The sequence below is a fragment of the Ips typographus genome, linkage group LG1 (assembly GCF_016097725.1).
Source record: "Ips typographus isolate SLU linkage group LG1, UJ_Ityp_2.0, whole genome shotgun sequence".
NCBI lineage: Eukaryota > Metazoa > Arthropoda > Insecta > Coleoptera > Curculionidae > Ips > Ips typographus.
Window position 1 is genome coordinate 5,903,313 of NC_138422.1, and position 20,515 is coordinate 5,923,827.

Sequence of the window (20,515 nt, forward strand, 5' to 3'; positions counted from 1 at the left end):
TGTTCCAATTTATTTTGACAAGTTATTATGATTTAAAGGTTGCAATTATTGGGTAAAAATGTTGAGACTAGTTGTCCTGTATGAGCTAGAAAATTTCTCACCTATGAATCATAAAACTTAATCTTTTAGCAGTTCTCAAGCCATATTTGGTTAATAAAAATCAAACAGAGAGGAAATATTTGAGAAACTGTAAAGTTTAGGCCTATCAAACCTCAATGTAATCTATCTTTTATTTTTAATGTGGATTCTGAAAATCAAATGTAATAATTCCTGAGGGTATACCATTTTAAAAAATACAACTTTGATACTTTTTCTGCATTTGAGACAACCAATACATCTTGAAGATTTTTTAAAAGATACCTCCAATCAATAATATATACTCTTATATCCATCCCAAAATCAAACATTTTTTGAAAGTTAATAGTAAAGTCACAATCTACTGTGTCAAATAACGTGAATAAGCCTGTATAAGAAAAAGATAAGTATGGTAAAGAGAGAGGGGGGCACAAGTGACATGTGTCAGTCTGAAGAAGTTAATATAACTAAACTGGTAGTTGGTCAAATGTTTGATATGCAACAGTTGGTATCTGTTATCAGTAAACTGTAATTAATGTCACTTATGAAGTCATGTTTGATCTTTTGTCCAGAGAATAATTGGTTTGCAAAATTCTTTCTTACCATTGATTGATGTTGTATTTCCCTTTCTTAAATCTATCAATTTAAGGTCCTCTGTGAAATTAAAGAAATAAAAACCAATTTATTAAATTTCTATAGTCTATTACTTTTGTTTGACTTTTTTAGCAATTTTCTTTTTGTCACTACTTTTAGAAAACAATTTACCCACTCGTTTAATAATTCCAATTGTTAAAAAAACTAGAACGTGCCAAATGACGAGTAAAGGCACCACAATATCTAACATTAAATACTTGTAAAGTGGTAATCCCAATCCTCCCAACTTAAGATGTTCAGCTCCCTTATGTCTTAATACGTAATTTATCCAGTACACTAAGTTTTCTTTTGGTTTTAAAATTCGGTCGTGGTAGATTCCAGATAGTTCTTTAACATTCTCTCTGTATTTTGGGTTGGTTAGAAGCTGATTTATTTTGTCATAGAGTTCTTTTTCGTTGAAAGTTTTATCGTTATAGCCCAATTGCAGGCCATAGCCACGTCGGACAGCGTTTCCGGCATTGCCAAATTGATCTGCAAACACTGGAATTGCTAAAACTGGTACTCCGTGGTAAACAGTTTCGGTTGTACTAAGTAGTCCTCCATGGGTAATGAATAGTTTCAGGTTGGGATGAGCTGTGTGCATGAATATTATGTATTAGTATGTTTTTATGATATTTGTTATATTATAATCACCTAAAACGTCTTGTTGGGGCACCCAGCTTTTCACTAAAACATTATCAGGTAATCCAGATATACTCTCATCCTCAAATTTCCATATCACCTTCTGTTTAAGCTTTTTGAATACGTTTATAAATATTTGCCTTTTTTGAGGGGACATGTTTACAGCTTTCAAAACACTGCCCATACTAAAGTAAACCACTCCATCTTTGGCGTCGTTTAGAAATTGTTGTAGATCTTTAGGTAGAGCCTTAGGCAAATCAACGTGGTAACCACCAATCTGTATCATGTTGGGGATCAAAGGTACAGGTGATAGTAAACTTTCGTGTGAATTTAGTAACACTAGGGAAACTCTTTTGTTTAGTTCATTAATACCAGGAGCTCCAGGAAAAGCCTGTTGTAATACGCGTTCCTGGTATGGGACGCTATAAAAATGGAGAAAAATCTCATCAAAGAAGTAGTAAAGGGCATTAGTCGCTCTATGCCAATAATTTTCACGGTCATAGTCCGTCATGAAGCAATGTGGAAGATCAGCAGGAAGTAGTGGATTTCTTACAAGGTCAGCCACCACGGTTTTCAATCCTAAAAAGATTTTAGTTATTTAGTTACGGATGGTTAAAGCTTCAAATAAATGAATAAAATGGAGATTCTTTGAGTCAGATATAAGTTGTTGAGTTAACAACATACGATCAAACTCTTGATAGAAATTGTTTTTAGAACATGGTAAAACTAAACTTCTCTCAACTCCAAATAGGAAAAAGGCTAAGATCATACGTAATTTAAGTATTGTAAGGTTGCCATTATATGCTGCAATTGCATTTAATTAAGTAAAAATATCGTACAGTTTGCTAAGATTCACAAGTGATGGTTACAAGTTTACTTACCTGTGCTAGAAAGTAGTACCAGCGGACATTGAAAGTAATGGGCAAAATACTTATGGGCGTCATTGAAAAATTGTTCCATTATGACCAAATCGAATTGGGCATCCGATGTGAGAAGAGTTCTGACATTGGAATTGTGTAAAGTTTCGTTTACCCAACACATCATTAGTTCTTGATAATTGACCATTTTTTGTACATAGTTCCGTCCACTATCTGCGTACAGATCTGCCATTTTAAGTGATCCTAAAATATTTTTTTTACACTCAAACAAGGCTGTGTTGTGAATAATTATTTACGTATTAAGGGCTGAAAGAAGAATATTACCCCCGCGGCTCAAGTTTGCGTTAAGCTCTATTTATTCGGTTAAGGGCTGTAATATTTTTTTGACAACGTTTTCCACAAGTGACCTTTGGATAGAATTGTTAAAAAAAATAGCTTAGTTATTTTTTAGTTTACCGCCCGTTGTCAATTACGTAGAGAATTTTGTGACTTTACCGCCTGTTGTTCTGAGTTTCTGAGTGACGGGTCGCAAAAATTTGAAACATTTGTTTGCGCCATGGAAGCCTGGACAACAAGCTGATTACGCAAATAAGTATTACCTACAAATGGCTCTGTAATGATTGTTTACGGTTTTCCATGGTAGATATAATGTTTTTTCGGACTTTTTACGGACGACCTGTAATCCAGGACAACAGGCCACAGGTAAAGATAAAATTAACCATCAAACTTTTGTTTCGAAAGAACATTCGTACCTAAAGAAAACAAAAGTTAAAGTGAACAGTAAATAATGCGTACAAGGTGGTTAAAAAAACCGTGACAAATATAACATTGTACGTCTTTTATGTGGATCACCCTATTGTTTAATTTACTTTTTTTGACAGATAATCAATAATTATTATTATTTGATAATACTGATAGGAATTACACAATGTTTTGGTTAGATGTTTGTGATGAAATGTCAAAATCAGCATTGCTGACATGATGAATATAATGGAAAAATACCTATTTATCTTAGTTTAGATACTTCGTAAGTTTGCTGTGTTATGATAATATGCTATAGATTTTATAATCAAAATATCTAAACTGTTATTAAACTACTTGAATCTTACTTACTTTCATATTCTTCAGCTAAACCATCTATAAGAATTTCCTCCCACGATGCATTTTTTGGTATATTTTTTGTAGGAAATGGAGTAATCATTGTAATGTGATGTCCCGCTTCTGCTAGTGTAGTCATGAGTTTATCGGCCAAAATATAATGACTTCTACCTGGCATTGGAAATATTCCTAATATTCTTGCTCCATTTGAGTGATTTAATAATGATATTAGTGTTACGAGAAAATAATACGTGACATGCATTTTTTATGACTGATCAAACACTATACACTTATACAGCTTTTTTGCCAGACGAAGAATATCCTTTCATAGTACCTACTGTAATTCAAAATGATTATTTATGTATAAATCACGTTTTAATTTTTCTATTTATTATCGCAAGTAAATTAAACCCCACTCATCATAATAAATGCAGCAAAAGATAAACTATAATAATTGGTTATCTGTTGGGGTTAATTATTTCATTATGATCTTGGTGGGTATAGTAATGATTTGTTTTCAATAATCTTATCTTCCTTGGTACAAGGGCCATAAACCGCAACCGAATTGGATGTTTTTATTAGAAAATTACTAAAATTGATACTTTTCTATATACCTATACTTTAAAGTCCACTTATGGTTTTTTTTGATAACCATTGAAGGTAGTATTGTATATTTATCTAAAATGCAGCATGTAACATCGTAGCTAGTAATAAACTATTTTTGTTGTCTATACACGTCAAACACATCAACAGGTTATTGCTCCAAACTCGGCTGGAAGCATGGAGATATTGTAATCTATAAAATATACAAAGTCGTTCGAGGGGTCAGTTAAATAAATACAAAGTTTTTGTAAGTAGTAATATGTCGTCGTTTGAATGTGAGAAGTAAAGGTGAAAACGTCACAATCAAAACGATGTACCTGTAAACGATGTATAATAACGCGCTTCTTCACATACTAATTTTTTCGAGAATTTTTTCCACATCTTTCTTAACACCCCTTAGTTCTTCGTATAACCAGAAGTTCCTCCCTCACCCGTTTATTTTTTTACTTTTAATCAACTTTTTTGTCCAGATACTCTTTGTCGATAATTTCCCAGTTAATTACTACTACTCACACTTACCAAACACCTTTTGACTCTGAATGTCATATGTTTGTGATGACTCCCGTCTTTCACCGCTTTCCTATTGCTGGGTCTCTCACCCTCGTGACCCCCTACAGCTCTTTTCATTCGTGCTCTCGAACGTGGGCCCCTGATTGGGGTCGTTTGATAGTTTCCAGCGTTACCCCCATCAATCTCATGCATTACCGATTTCCATCAGTTTCTCTCTCCTTTCATGCGTGATCTCTCTCTCCAAATTTGCCAAATCAAAGGACTCCATTAATGATTTTCATCTTCTTCTTGTAATTTATCCCTAATGATGCACTTTACTACATTGCAGCACAGGATCTAAACCCGGACTGCGAGATAAAGTGCCGAATAGAGATTGCTCGGGCAACTTTTAATAATATGAGATCCCTTCTTTGCAATGACAACCTGAATCTACAGTTAAGATAGCGCATGGTTGAATGCTATGAATGGTCGGTATTGCTGTACGGATGAGTAGAGTCGTGGACTTTGAAGGCCGGGACAATGAACCAACTGGCTCCACAGAAGAATGCTTTGTATTCCGTGGAACAAACATATTGAAACTCTTGACGACTGTAAAATGCCGAAAGACATCATATATCTTGGACATATTTTCAGAGGTGATAAATATCGTCTATTGCAGCTCATACTAAAGGGCAAGATTGAGAGGCGCTGTGGAGTTGGAAGAAAGCAACAGTCATGGCTTAGAAATATTCGGGATTGAACCGGCTTATGAGGGACTGGTAAACTTTTTCACTTAGTGGAGGACCGTACAGCTTTTGCCATGGTGATCGCCAACTGTAGTTTGAATGGGTTTAGTTTTGACCGGACGTTCCGGAAAATGCGAATCGCCCTTAAATTTGCGGACGTATTCCAGCAGTGTGGTAAACAATTTTGGCTAGTATGGCCCTAACGAACTCTACGTTTAATGTCACATTGATGTCTTCGTGAACCCTAATACATGTTGTGCAAATTTCGTATATAATGTTCTTTATAACTGCAGTGTGAATGGAAAAAAATGGAAATCAGATGAAGGATAGAACAAGCTAGAAGGACGTTTATCTCCATGAAGAATCTTTTCACTATTAGAGATCTAAACCTACAGCTCTGCATGCGTATATGCGCTGGCCGTCCCAGTGCTACTCTATGGTTCCGAGAGCTGGAAATTCTGCCAATCAATGAAAAACCGCATCGACACCTTTGAGATGTAGGTACTTTTATATCTTGGTTAGACAGGATAACCAACGAGGAAGTAAGAATGGGTAAAGGTAAAGAATTGCTGACAACCATCAAAGAAGGAAAGCTTTAATACATCGGGCACGTTATGCGAGGGAAGCGGTACGACTTCTCATCGAAGGAAAGGTTGTGGGCAGAACTCGTGGCTGAAGGATCTGCGTCGATGGTTCAGACGGACATCGGTAGAAATGTTCAGAGGTGCGGTTTCACGCACCATAATAGCCAGTTGGATCACCAACAAAAATGTCCACGATTGGGCTGACTAATGATGATGGAAATGATATATCCAATAAGAAGTTGCTCTTACATATTTACTTATACATTTAGGATTTAGGAAGATTCAAGTAATTGTTTAGTTCAGTTTTATTTTTCTTGTTTTTTTAGTCAACTTTTTATACGCTATTTTGATAATCTTACACGATAAGAAGACAATAAAAAGTACAAACACTAAGACATCAACCATAAGATATTTGTACAATGGCAGTTTTGCTCCGGCATTCTTTAGATGATCAGCTCCTTTATGTCTAATTACGTATTCTACCCAATACACCGCAGTCTCCATGGGACTCATTGGCCGATCGTGAAACAATTCTGACCTTCGTTTAACATTTTCAGTGTACTTTGGATTATTGAGCAATTCGTGAATTAACTGTTCTACTTTCTCTTCTGTGAAATCTGGGTCGCGATAGGCCAATTGAAGGGCATAACCCCCTTCGACTGCTCGTGCAGCATTCATAGGCTGATCAGCAAATATTGGGATAGCCAGAATTGGAACCCCATGATAAATTGTTTCTGTGGTGCTTAGGAGGCCACCATGTGTAATGAACAGTTTTATGTTTGGATGTGCTGAAAGTATATTCGTGAACATCTGTAACTTAATTTATAGTCAGGTCTTACCTAGAATGTCCTGTTGTGGACACCATGTTTTAATTAAAACATTACTAGGTTTATTGGCCAGGTCTTCCTCGAACTTCCAAATAACTTTTTGTTTTAGTCTCCCGAAGATATTTAGAAAAATCTGTTTCTTTTCTGGCGCCATATTGGCACTTTTTGCATTTGAGCCTAAACTAAAGTAAATTACTCCATTTGTTGCATTATCCATGTATTCTTGTAAATCTTTTGGTAGCTTTTTTGGTGGATCTACAAAATATCCTCCAATCTCTATCATATTTGGCACTAAGGGTACTGCTGGGGTAATGCTGGTATGAGAGTTAAGCAGAACCAGAGCCACTCTGTTGTTTAATTCGTCTAGTTGCTCCGCGTTAGGATAATTTTCGTTAATTATTTTTTGAAAAGTAGTCTTCAAATAGAAATTTCGTAGAAAATAGTCTACTAATGTAAACATTACGTTTTTAGCTCTGTTAATCAAAGATGGATTACTGAGTAGTTCCCCAGTCATAGACCCACGCTGTACATAGGAGATAGGTAGTGGATTTCCAACAATGGCACTGATTGCGGAAGTCGCACCGATACTATTGAACAAGATAACTGGACAGTCAAAAATTTGTCCATAAACTAATAGAGCATCGTTAAAAAAATGTTCCATTATTAGTACATCAAATTTTTGTTTCGAATCGACAAACTGTTTCATTTTTGGGTGGTTTATTGTTTTGTTGGCGCTCACTGTCATTAAGTTCAATATCGTCACAAACGCTCTTAGACCTTGCTCTTCAGTTCTGTTCAGAATACCAAGTTTCTGTAGTTGCTCTACAAGATAAACCATCTGTTTTAAGATAGAAAGTTACTGTACAAAAATATTTACCTTGAAATTCCTCAGCAAAACCATCTAATATAATGTCAGTATAAGTTCCATTTTTTGGAGGATCTTTTAATGGATAGGGACTGATCATTGTCACATCGTGTCCCGCTTCAGCCAAACCTTTCATTAATTTGTAAGATAAAATGTTGTGACTTATAGCAGCTATGGGAAAGATTCCGAGTATTTTGGCACATTCTGAACTAGCTAGCACGGTCCCTATTATTACTAACAATATTTTGTTTGTCATCGTTTACCCGAAACTGATGTTCGCTAACGCATTAATAACATTGAACTGATAATTACAGGTCGGGGACGGGATGATGTAAGGAGTGAATTTAATCGCTGATAAAAACACACCATAGCATAGTGCATTGAATTATTGTCTAGTTAGCGTGATTCAGCAACTGTATATTTCTTGACTATTCCGTGACTGGTGTTATTGTTTCTAAATATCCAAAAATAAGCGATTTTTTTAATGAACCACATAAACCCTCAACCGTCAATAAGAATGAAATGAAATTTACAGTTCCTCACACACATTAGGTACAGCATTTTTTGTAGCACATTTTTAGATTCTTTCACTTTTTTTTTCACATTTAAGTTCAGCGGGAAGAAATTCAATTGGACCACGGCTTATAAGCCCGGATCTTTCATGTTTCAGTATTACTTTGGTTGATCGTCTTATTGGGACTGCGTTACTTGGTGATGGTAGGTTTGAGAGAGAGTTTGTTTCGAATCGCAGCTTGATTTTATAGCCCAAAATTCGATTTCCCACTCCCGTCCAAATGGCCCTCCGAGATAAGCTTTTAAACAAAGAGGACTGGAAAGGGTATTTTTCATTGTATATACGTTTCATATTTTAGGAAACGGTGAAGCAACGGATAAGTTTTATTGCATCACCTGCGAAAGTGACCGTTATGGACAAAAATTAAATGTGTTCTTTGAGGAAGTTAGAATTTGCTACGCTTTGAAAGAAATATTGCTAAACCCTAAAAAATGCTTCTTAGTAATCTACGTTTGATGGGTAATAAATGAAATTGCTTTTAGGACACATCTGGCATTGATTCATAAATTGTTGGACTTTGACAACAATTATGTTAATATGAAAGTAATGGGGATGGGCGTACAGCAAATAGTGTAGGCTTAAAACTAAATAACATTGAAGAGTTGAGACAGCGTATTATCAATGAGTATACATATACCGAAATTCAGAATAAACTAAGATGACGTAACAGCCAAAATAATGCATTGTACAAAAAAAGAAAAAACACACCGGTCTGTAGTTTATTTTTTAAATTGACACACAAATACCGGATTCCGTACATTTATATTTTTTTCCACGTTATTTCATATTATGTAATTTCAAATAAATTGTTCCTTGGGTATAATAATCATAGATGGAAACGGAAAATAATATATTACGGTCGGAGTATGTATACCTATATTACGTTTCATTCTGTATGATAATTTAACTACATAGTGATAACAATGTACACCATAATAATAACAACGTACACCGGAGGCTAATAATTGTATACAGTGTATGCTATACATATACCTAAATCGTTTATTTCAGTATTAACTAATATTTTTGACAATTTTGGCTTATTAGAAAGATGTATGGTCAAAGTACCATAGTGCCGCAGTAAGCGTATAACGCATAACGTTAAAAGTTTTACGTAGTGCGATAAAAAGATCAATTAGCTCAGATATGACAATTAACAACGGTTTAACTTTAAAATACATTTTTCGCGTGCGTTCGTTTATAATATTCATATCCTACGTGTATAACTATTAGAAACGTCAAACAAAAATACTCTCAGAGCACAAAAATTATAAATAATTGATGTTTTACTGTGTTTCAATTCTTATCAGTTTACACATAAATCAGATAACCCCTATATGTTGAATATTCCGAAATGATCAGCAGAAAGTAAGTTCTCCACATGATATAATAAATTCTATTTATCTTAAAAATATTTATAAAATAAAGATTATGAATTTATGACCAACAGAAATGTCAATGTCAAATTCGTTAATGCTTATTCCAAATTGGTGGAATTTGTTAGTTTGGCAACTATTGGTAGGGGTTTACCAGTTTGACAAAATTGCAAATCCATTTTGTACTAAATTAGTAGAATTTGTCAGTTTGACAACGATGCGAACCTCTTTTGAACCAAATTGGTTTTGACCACTTGCAAGCACACTTTGCTACAATTTGTTAGTTTAGCAACGTTGCGAACACATTTTGTACCAACTTGGTAAAAGTTGGTCAACATTGCAAACGTATTTCGAAACAAATTGGTAGATTTTGTGAGTACGGCAACATTGTAAAGCATATTTGTATCATATTGGTAGATTGTCAGTTTTTTCAACATACAAATGCGTTTGGAACCAAATTGGTATATCGAAAAGTAGTAGTCCATATGCACACAGTGGAGTAGTGAGTGTGAGTGTGTGTATATATTTGTGGTGATCGACTCTGAGTTTTGCTTTCACTTACAAATTGGTATAGTTTGTAAATTTGACAACATTACAAGCACATTTTGCTCCAAACTGGTACAATTTTTCAGTTTAGCCACGTTGCCAACATATCATTTGTACCAAATTAGTAAGTTTTGTCAGTTTGGAAACATTGCAAACACATTTTGAACCAAATTGGTAGATTTTGTCATTTACTGTTTTTGTGAGAAAAGAACCGACCGTTTTTCACAACCATGAGGAAGACGTTAAAAAAAGTTTCTTTTGACTTTGAATTATAATTTTAAGTCCTGAAAGTATTGTTAATAACTATAACAGTCTATGTAGCTCAGAAAAATTTGTAGGAAAACTTTCTGGAAATTTTTTTGTACATTTTTTGGACACCTTGTATATCATCTAATATTTAAAAATCCAGCCAAATTTAATTACATAATTATTGTTATCGTTCGGTTATTAATGTGCTTAACGTGCCGACCGAATACATTGAAGAGGGTTTTATAAAGTGCAAAGTCACCGACTGTTCATTAAGAACAGTGATTTATGCTGATACAATGATCAGTTTCTATACATTACCAGTTCAGTGTACTGTATCAGTTGAAGTACTAATCACGCAAATCAAGTTAGAATGTCTCGAGTAAATTGGTTAACAATTTGTTGTCTCGTATTTACGTGCGCCGATGGTGCTCGAATTTTGGGAGTTTTTCCTATGCCATGGGGTAGCCACTACATCCTGGGAGAAAAATTGGTTAAAGGTATAGCTGAAGCAGGACATAACGTCACTTATATAACACCACATCCAACCAAAAACGTACCTGAAAATGTTAGTTTGTACGATGTAGTTTTAGAAGGATTTCCAGAACAGTTTAATGGTGAGTAGATGTTTAAATGTTTAGAAGGTAGTTAATAATTGTATTTTAGCAATGATTGCCAAAGACGATAAAGTAAGCCGTAGACCTGGAAACCTACTTTCTACACTCAAAATGTACGGGGAATGGAATGCGGAAATTTGCAATATAACTCTAAATCACCCTAATCTCAAGAAGCTTATAGAGTCTGGTGAAACTTTTGATGTTGTAGTGGTTACTCAAGGTTTTGGCAATGACTGTCTTCTAGTATTGTCACACATTTTTAAAGGTCATTTAATACTAGCCAGTACGGTCGGTCCATATATCTTGTCTTCTGAGAAAGTGGGTAATCCCCTATCAATAGCCACAGTGCCTTTTTTATTTAATATGGAATCTGGTCTGGCTCCAGGATTTGGTTTAATACCAAGACTTAAAAATTTGATTTATAACATAGAAGGCAGTTTGTTTAATAAGTGGTTTATGATTTCACCTCAAGACGAGATTCTTAAAACGACGTTTCCTGGAATGCCAAGTTTGAGCGATTTAAGATACAACGTGTCTTTACTTCTACTTAACTCGCATCCTAGTTATACCACCGCTGAACCTTTGGTTCCCAATGCGGTAGAAATCGGAGGATTCCATGTGGATCCTCCCAAGAAATTACCAGAAGATCTGCAAACATTTTTGGATAATGCTACAGAAGGAGCTATTTTCTTCAGTTTAGGCTCGACAGTAAAAAGTAAAAACTTACCTGAATGGAAAAGGCAAATTTTCTTGGACGTATTCAAAAGTTTGCCAGTCAAAGTGTTATGGAAGTTTGAAGCTGATTTACCTGGAAAACCTGATAACGTTTTAATTAAAAGTTGGTTACCCCAACAGGACATCTTAGGTAAAAATATTTGCAGTTTTGTTAATAAAAATATAACATAAATCACTTTTAGCCCACCCTAATTTGAAGCTTTTTATTACTCATGGAGGACTTTTAAGTAGCATTGAGACAGTCTACCACGGAGTACCAGTATTGTGCCTTCCTTTATTCGGGGACCAAGATTTGAACTCTAACAAAGCTGTGCAGGCTGGATATGCGTTGAAGCTGGATTTGCATGACGAAAATTTTAATGCCAAATTATTGAGGAATGCCTTAAACGAACTGCTTTACAATCCCAAATATTCTGAGATGGCCAAACATCGTTCTAGAGTATTTCATGATCGGCCGTTAACTCCTATGCAAAATGCTGTTTATTGGATAGAATATGTTATACGTCATAATGGTGCTCCGCATTTGAAGGTGGCTGCGGTTGGTATGCCTTGGTACAAATATTACCTGGTTGATGTTGTCGCAGTGCTGGCAGGTGGTATTCTGCTAGGTATTTTCATTTTTGCTTTTTCGCTAAAGTTAATATTGTCTAGATTTCTTGGTTCCCAATCTAAGAATAAGATTAAAAAGTCTTAATGTCACTCATATTGAGTATGTGTCTACTTTTATAAAAATTTAATTAAACTGTGATATCCTCATGATTTTTGTTTCATTCTAACTTCTTGACTTAACTTGAATCACTTAACTGTGTACAGGGTGTCTCCAATTCGACAGTTTTAAGGAGTCACTCCAAACTTGGTTAGAGTCTAAAGCACTTTTTGTGCGTTAACACAGTTTTTCGGAAGTATGAGAGAGAGCAAAAGTGCTCTAATGCAATCTGATACAGTGAAATTTCCAACAACTTTCCCCTTTTAATACCACGTGACATTTTCGCCATATTGACCATATTGACATGTTTAATTGTTTTATTCCAATCAGTTTTTCCAAGGTTACGCGGTGTTTTCTACGTCATTTTGATTTGCCTTTTTCTAATTTTTTTTACTGCTCTGTTCTGTCACGTGACACGTTTTCCCAAATTTACGTTTTTTAAAACTTTACATACACCCTTTCATTCAATCGTGAATAACTATCTTATTTGACACATAATGTATGGACTTTAATATGTCGATGGATAGCCAATGAAATAGGCTTTGAAAAAATATGACAACTTTGGTTAAATGGTTTGACGGTTTGGCCGCTAGAAGGCGTTAAAGTTGACCAATTTTGTTTTCACTTTTTTGTTGCAGTATTTCACTCAATCGTAAATAAGTCATCAATTTGGTACACTCTGTGTAGACCTTGAGAATCTAAACAACTGAAAGCAGTTTTCAATCTTCTGGTGACATTTTAAAGGTTCAGAATCCACTAATGTCATTTTGCCATTATGGTGCTTCTGACCTGCAAAACCAGTTTGAATACTTCTCGTAATATTTCCAATACTCAGACGACAGTTTGAAAGACGCTGATGGCATTTTGGTGTTTCTGAGCTGCTAAAAACTGTTGAAATCTTCTGGTGATTATTTTTTAAGACACTAATACCATTTTCGTGTTTCTGAGATACAAAAAAACTTGAAAACGACTTTAGTCTTTATATCACCCAAATAATAGAAAACCTTTACACCAACGGACAGAAAAAGTCGTTTACCCCCTAATTTTAAGATATGTTTCTTTCTTTTTACAAAATGTAAGCTGTTTTGGTAGATTGTACAATTTTACAGCTCCTGAAAATGGGTATGTGCCCGAAACATGTAGAGCGTTTTGACCGTTACCTCTGTCTTTCTTGGGGCTAAATTAATATATTGTGGAGGAGGTGGTGTGTTCATTCATCAATTTTATGCATTTGCCTCCATTGTGAGAATCATGGACTAACTACATCACTCTGAAAACATATTTCTCTAATTACTTCGGGATTTTTTCCGTAAACAGACCTCTAATTATATCTTTGAGACAATGTTAATGAACACTGATTAAAATTATCAGTGAAGGTAATAAATCACAATAAAAACGTACTAGTAATTAAGTCTATGTTTACATCTCTCCAGACACTTTACAGCGTGGTGTCTGACGTACACAGTGAACTCACGAGCGTACTTTAGATAACTGTAGATTTACGATTTATAAATGATTGTCAATGTTGTATTACACATACAGGGTGGCTCATGGAAACCAGACGAGTTTAAGTCCGGGAAAATTGGATGCGTCGTTGGTTCAAACCATTTGAATGCAAATTGCTGTAAAGTTTTAACAACTGAATTAAAAAGCTCTGACATTCTAAATTGAAACTCTTCTAAATAAAATGTTGTCCATAACCAGTCAATAATGCACTTGTTGACAGAAAGAAGGTCAGAGGAATTATTAATTAGCTTGATTTAATGGTATTTTTGTTTTCTTGTTTTTAACGTAAAATTTACACTTATATTTTATAAACATTGACTTGGAAACAGTGATAATGCACAGTGGTTGTAGACAAAGTATAGTATTATATAGTTTGAGACCCTGAAACCGGCCATTATAAGATGAGAAGCAATGCTGAGCTTGCCCAAATATATCAAATCCCCGACATCATTCAGGAGATAAAGTCAGGCAGACTAAGATGGGCAGGGCACCTGCAAAGAAGCCAAAACGATCGCCTAATACGGTATGGGAGGAGGCACAAATAGGAAAAGACCACTGGGAAGACCCAGGTTCAGATGGAGAGATAACATCATTAAGGATCTGGTTATCCTTGGTGTAGACCAGCAAGAATGGAGGGAGATGACCCACGATCGCTCCAGGTGGAGGCAGATAGTCAAGGCAGCCAAGACCCACTCTGGGTTGTAGTGCTACAGAGTAGTAGTAGTAGTAGTAGTAGCTTCTAATAAAGTATCATTATCGGCTTTCCGTTTCTTTTTATTTGCTTTATGTGCGTAATTGTTTAAAATTATTACTAAATTAACAAGTTTGGCAAAGAGATGAAATGGCATTCCTTTATTATGATTCTAAAAGGTTGGCAGCGCGGAAAAATATTTACGGCCCATAGTTACCGTGCGGCGGGACATTCAAATTTGAAAGCAGGTAACAGGTAAGGTAACGGTATTCTGAAGAGTAGTGTTGATAGAATGTACTAGAAGAAGTTGACAATAACGAATTCCTGTCACATTCTACAGACCTTTCTCTTGATAACTCCCTTCTCTTGTTTCAAGAATACGCTCTCTGGGCTCTAACTCTTGAAAGCAGGGAACGGGATTCTCAAGAGAAGTGTTGATAGAATGTGATAGAAGAAGCTGTTAATGGCGGGTTCCTGTCACATTCTACAGATCTTTTTCTTGATAAGTGAGAGTTCTAGTACGTTCAATATACTTTATTACTGACACTTTACAACACTGGAACTCAAAGCCACTTTAATAACTACTCACTACTTAAATATCATAAATTGATGTGTTAAGTTGTGTTTTGTTGTTATTACCCTGTATAATGCTATACAGATATCAATTTTTTATTTATTTTTATAAAATCGCGCGGAAAAGTACACTTTTTTGAATAATTTTTAGTGCAACAAGTTCTACTTTTTAGGAATTGGTTTTAAAATTTGCTGTGCTTTTGTATGCAACCCATGCAAAAAGTCCCTTTTTGCACATGTTGCATAAATAACTATTTGACGATTGAAGGTCGTTCCGAATCTCGATTACGAAAAATCATCTTTACGTAATTTGACAAATATAAGATAGAGAACAGAAATGCAAACTCATCATCTACATAAGAAGTCTACATTCAATTTAAATTGGTCAAAGTTTATATCGTTATCATTATAGTGTTTAGTTGACACTGCCGCGTTCATTTCGGTATCGGTTGAATTCGTGATCGCGCCAAAGTTAAAAATTATGTATCGGGTAATTTGTTTCGTCGTTTTTTGTTTTGTTTTGATGTTTACGGAAGGCGCTCGAATTTTAGGTGTTTTTCCTTCACCATGGAGTAGTCACTATTTTTTAGGTGAAAAACTTATGAAAGGAATAGCCCAGGCAGGACATAACGTTACTTATGTAACGCCTTACCGCACTAAAAATATTCCAGAGAATGTTAGTTTTTACGATGTGGTTTTGGAAGGGCTTCCAGAGCAGTTCGATGGTAAGCCTTTAATAGTCCAGTCAATATATTGTAAATAAGGAGAGATAGCTGAAATAAAATCCGGAGTTAATTGAATTTTGACAGGTTATTTGATAGTTTACTAGCATAGTTCATCTCTGAGAAGCGTACCTCAAAAGTGATATTTCTCAATTATCCCCTGTATCTGAAAAACGCAAAGTGTCGAAATATGGGACACCCTATACACATCATACTCTCACGGCACGATTATCAATTTATTTTTAATATTTATTAACATCTGAAATTTTTATTAGCTAAACAGTATATCGACTGGACTATAAGTTTATTGCGTGTTTTACTATTTATGTGATTTTCAGAAATAATTGCCCAAGACGATACACTCAACCACCGTAAACCGGGAAGGATTTTTTATAGATTCCAAGTCTACGGAGAATGGGGTTTTCACGTATGCAATATCACTTTAACCCATCCTAATCTCAAAAAGTTGATATCATCTGGTGAAACTTTTGATATAGTCATACTTGGTCAGGGTTTTGGAAATGAATGTATTTTAGTACTGCCATATTTATTTAAAGGTCATACAATTATAGCCAGTACATTAGGACCACATTTCTTGTCATCGCAAAAAAAGGTGTTTTTTGAAGATCAATGAATGGATTTCGGAAACTAGCAGAGCTACGAAGTCGGTTAAATGGGAAAAAAAATTGCAGTTTTAAAATAGTTATTTACCTAACAAGTGCGGAATAGTGGTACTTTCCCGCACGAGACTGCAGTTGTCCGAAAGACGCAAAGCGGAGTTAAGTTAGAAGAGAAAAAAATCGCGTTTTTTTCCAGTTCTAACCTACAAATAATGTAAACAACACCAAAAATATTATAATAATAAATAACTTTATAAACTGTATATAATATATTTTCACTAAGTACAAGACAGACAAGACAAGACAGGAAAACAGCAAATTATATGCTATAAATGGCGAGTTACGACGTATTAAAGGACACCTAGGCTAAGTTGTGATTTGACTGTGACAGATGCAAAATGTCACAGTCAAATTAAATCTTGGTTTAAAGTGCAATCGACTCCTAACTTGATAATAGCTGTCATTGTTGTCAACACTGTCAATTATCCACTTGACTTTGACGTTATAAATCATGTTTTTTTCTGTCGTTGAACCTTCGCAACTTATGGCGTCATCCTACTCTACTTTGATTATCTCTATACATTACGAAACGATACCTTTTAGAGACAGTCATTTTTTAAAATTATAAAATTGATATAAATAAATTGCCCGTACATTGTAAACATAATAAACATAAAACCTTTTTCAGCGCATCCTAATATAAAACTTTTCATTACCCATGGAGGAATGCTGAGTAGCATTGAAACAGTCTACCATGGTGTACCAGTACTGTGTCTTCCCATGTTTGGAGATCAAGAAATGAACTCTCACAAAGCCGAAGTTGCCGGTTATGGATTGAAACTCGACTTCCAAGATGAAAAGTTTAATGCCGAGAGTTTAAGAAATGCCTTAGACAAACTGCTTTATAACCCCAAATACTCTGAGACGGTCAAAAAACTTTCTAGAGTATTCCATGATCGACCCTTAAATCCTATGCAAACTGCCGTTTATTGGATAGAGTATATTATACGTCACGAGGGAGCTCCGCATTTGAGGGTGGCTGGTGTGGGTTTGCCTTGGTATAAATACTATATGATTGATGTGGCTGCAGTGGTGTTAAGTGGTATTCTGATAAGTCTTTTTAGTGTTAGCTTAACGATAAAATTTATACTATCGAAATGTAGATGGTCTCAACACTCTCAACTCAAGAATAAAAGTAAAATGTCATAATTTGATGATTGATGTATTTTCATTGTTAGATCTGTGATAAAAGGCGAAGTGTTAACTTGAGTTTTAAGCTTGTTTTGTCAGAATGAATTGTTAAAGTAACGTCTGTTAGACAAAGAATAAACATAATGTGTCATAAAAAATAGTAGGTGTGTAAACGAATGGCGATTTAGGATATCTTTCCCATAAAGAGTTTGTAAAGAAAGTTTCTTTAAAGTACTGACCTGGTTAGATACGTATAGTGCTAATACTTAAAAAGTAAATTATTGAATTATAACAGATTCTTTTATTATTATTCCACTCTATTTTGTGTATTTTTGTTTGACATTCAACTTATTTGATTTAAATTGAAAGTAACAAATTACATTGAATATTTCCCTCATGTGTTAAATGTCCCATATGAGCAGTGCATTTTCACCAGAATGACAGCGATAATTGCATTCTAAAGTGATAATTGCATTTCGATAATTGCACTGTACGTATCTATAACGACTGCATTGTTGTAGAGCCTATTGCTAGTACACTAATTGTTGTCCATGCGCATTTTTTTGACTTTTTATAACCAAAAAATGTCAAACTCGATGTCAACAAAAATTAATAAACGGTTTGGAACTTGTTCATTGAGCTCCATTGAGCAATCTATAGTTGCAGCAAAACCAAAACATTTTCTTTATTCGGGAAATATTCCCCAAAATTACATTCGTGCCTTAAAAATGACCTGATAATTCTGCGTTCAAACTTGTTATCTTTGCAAACTGCATTCGGTCATTTTCATATTTTTTTCTAAAAAAGCTTTCGCCAAAAGCCAAAAAAATATGACAATAAACTCATGCAGTTAAGAGATAACAAGTTTTCATGCAAAATTATCGGTAATTTTTATGCACTTGTGCAATTACCCCCGATAATTCCTCTGGAAGAAACTTCTCTGTGTCTGAATTCTAAATTTTCACAAAATGAGTTGCAAATTTATAATTAAAATATAAAGTCGTACCAACTGAATTTAATAATTGTACTTAACCTGATTATCCAAAACTAACACAAGTCATATCATTGTGGCACAAATTCTGAAACAAGAAACATCAGTTACCTGATGTACCCTAGTGGAATAGGAATAGTAGGTGTGGATGGTGACAGATGTACTGCAACCTGATTAGATCTATTGTACCCCATCTTCTTCAGGTTTCGTTGTTCATAGCAGCCCTTCAAGATTTAGTTCCTTTAGGAATTTCAGGATCTTGAGTGGGTCTGTTCGAGGTATTTCTTCCACAGCCAGCTGGTAAAATCCCAGTGTGTTTAGTCTTCTGTGGCGTACAGCATAATACTCCAGCAAGATGTGGTGGGGTGTTTCTGGTTCTTCTCCGCAGAACCTGCAGGTACTGTCCTCTTCTAGGCCTAGCTTCCTTAGGTATTCTCTGAGTCGACAATGACCCGTTATAGAAACCCCGTTAATGCCTTGAGACTAATTTTGCTGAGGTTAATCAGTGTCTTCGATCTTGCTCGGTTAAAATTGCCGAGGAGAACTTTGGCCTGCCTCAGTCCTGGAATTTTGAATAAATGAGTGTTTTATACAATGTTGAAAACATAATATTGTTCTGTACTTCAGAAAGCTAAACAAATTCCATTGTATCTTATCTCTCTTGCATATTGTTATATTTTAAAAATTTGAAATATCACATTATATTTTAAATTCATTTGGAACGATATTTTAATACCACTAGAAATTGACGAGAATTTTACTAGGTATTCAATGTTATATGCTCAATATACCTTTGTTACAATTAGAAACGTTTACACGTTCTGGATTTGAAGTCGTTTGACTACCATTTAACAAAATCTTGGAGTAATTTTCCTAATCTTGACTTTTCTGACAACAACTTTTACTGACTCCTTCCTCCAGTTCAGCTCAATTTGATGTCATTTTCAGAATAGTTACTTCTTATATCTGAACTAGTTGAAGTAAAGTAAAAGTCAACTTTTACGCCCTTAATACCAAAATAACTACACGTATTGTGCTATTTCCTGTGATGTGGCAAAAACTTTAAAAAAATATAAAACGTCTACACTGATTTTGTCTTCATACATTTTTGTGAAACATTAATTTTAACCGCTTTTGGACACTTTTGTAACCCATATAAATTTAATTTTCTCTGCTTGTATATTCTAAATATGCAAGGCCTTGCTGTAGCTAATTTGCAAACCCTCCTATTTTGTAATCCAATTTAGTATGCAGCTGCAGCTTCCGGACCTAGGTAATTGTTATCTAGCTAACGTCAATTTAATAGTGTCCTTTGTCTTGCACGCTAAACACAAAGGACTTGCCTTTATAAGATATAGAGCGGTTATGTAAGGAACTTTCAAGCTCTCTGATATGTAAATACACTTAAAAGGCAGTAGGATGTTTATAACTATCTTTTCGTATTCATTACTCTCTGGTTGATACACAGTTGTGTTGCGAAATTCATTGAAACTGTCTGAAAAACAAGCTACTGTCGTAACTGTGTAAATTTCTTGTTCAGAAAAGTGGTCCCACAAATTGACTTTTCTGTTGCTTGCAGAATAAATATTATCACTCGGACTACGTCGGGAATAACAAAAGGCTTTTCAAACATTCCGAAATGTGGATAAATAACGTCCAACTTAAATTTATGTCATGTTCCATTCTGCTGTAAAAACGGCATTTTATTACATTACACGAAAACTTTTATTTCTGTCGTGTGTTAAATTGTGTGTAGGAGGATTTAACATGTCAGTTCGTCCCTTTTTTAATATTTTAGGAAAAGCTCATAAATTTTTTTTTGTAATGAATATGCAAAATTGATTTCCGTCCAACAATGGATAATTAACGACGGTAAAGTAAAAACGAACATACGCTTTTCATATTTGCTTTTCCTTACTTTGCGCTATTTTTTGCACGCCATCCTCGTCCAGAAAGGAAAGTGTTTTTGCTTCCGTTATTT

At 34.8% G+C, this 20,515-nt stretch overlaps 4 protein-coding genes and 1 long non-coding RNA gene across 9 annotated transcripts in view; 3 read left to right on the forward strand and 2 right to left on the reverse strand.

Annotated features, from left to right (window-relative positions):
• Nucleotides 1-20,515, forward strand: part of LOC145730998 (cytochrome b5 reductase 4) — a 72,994-nt gene that overhangs the window by 1,088 nt on the left and 51,391 nt on the right. The gene's annotated exons all lie outside the window — the stretch shown is intronic.
• On the reverse strand, nucleotides 744-3,673 carry LOC145731054 (UDP-glycosyltransferase UGT5-like). Of its 3 annotated transcripts, none has more exons than XM_081982646.1 (4): nucleotides 3,342-3,673; nucleotides 2,232-2,441; nucleotides 1,363-1,929; nucleotides 744-1,302 (listed from the first exon to the last, which is right to left on the reverse strand). In XM_081982646.1, exons 1-4 carry the CDS (start codon nucleotides 3,586-3,588, stop codon nucleotides 779-781), a joined length of 1,548 nt encoding a protein of 515 aa, XP_081838772.1. In that variant the 5' UTR covers nucleotides 3,589-3,673; the 3' UTR covers nucleotides 744-778. The 3 variants fall into 3 exon arrangements, with proteins under 3 accessions (XP_081838772.1, XP_081838764.1, XP_081838780.1); XM_081982638.1 differs by having other exon boundaries at nucleotides 2,232-2,471; XM_081982654.1 differs by lacking the exon at nucleotides 2,232-2,441.
• Nucleotides 1,573-3,337, forward strand: LOC145731115 (uncharacterized). The gene is made up of 2 exons (XR_014178744.1): nucleotides 1,573-2,135; nucleotides 2,192-3,337. It is a non-coding gene; the product is annotated as an uncharacterized LOC145731115 (long non-coding RNA).
• LOC145731089 (UDP-glycosyltransferase UGT5-like) lies at nucleotides 6,036-7,775 on the reverse strand. The gene is made up of 3 exons (XM_081982684.1): nucleotides 7,453-7,775; nucleotides 6,588-7,397; nucleotides 6,036-6,536 (listed from the first exon to the last, which is right to left on the reverse strand). Exons 1-3 carry the CDS (start codon nucleotides 7,694-7,696, stop codon nucleotides 6,043-6,045), a joined length of 1,548 nt encoding a protein of 515 aa, XP_081838810.1. The 5' UTR covers nucleotides 7,697-7,775; the 3' UTR covers nucleotides 6,036-6,042.
• On the forward strand, nucleotides 9,469-12,291 carry LOC145731074 (UDP-glycosyltransferase UGT5-like). 2 transcript variants are annotated; one of them, XM_081982671.1, is made up of 4 exons: nucleotides 9,469-9,958; nucleotides 10,507-10,799; nucleotides 10,849-11,664; nucleotides 11,717-12,291. In XM_081982671.1, exons 2-4 carry the CDS (start codon nucleotides 10,556-10,558, stop codon nucleotides 12,226-12,228), a joined length of 1,572 nt encoding a protein of 523 aa, XP_081838797.1. In that variant the 5' UTR covers nucleotides 9,469-9,958; nucleotides 10,507-10,555; the 3' UTR covers nucleotides 12,229-12,291. The 2 variants fall into 2 exon arrangements, with proteins under 2 accessions (XP_081838797.1, XP_081838792.1); XM_081982666.1 differs by having other exon boundaries at nucleotides 9,470-10,799.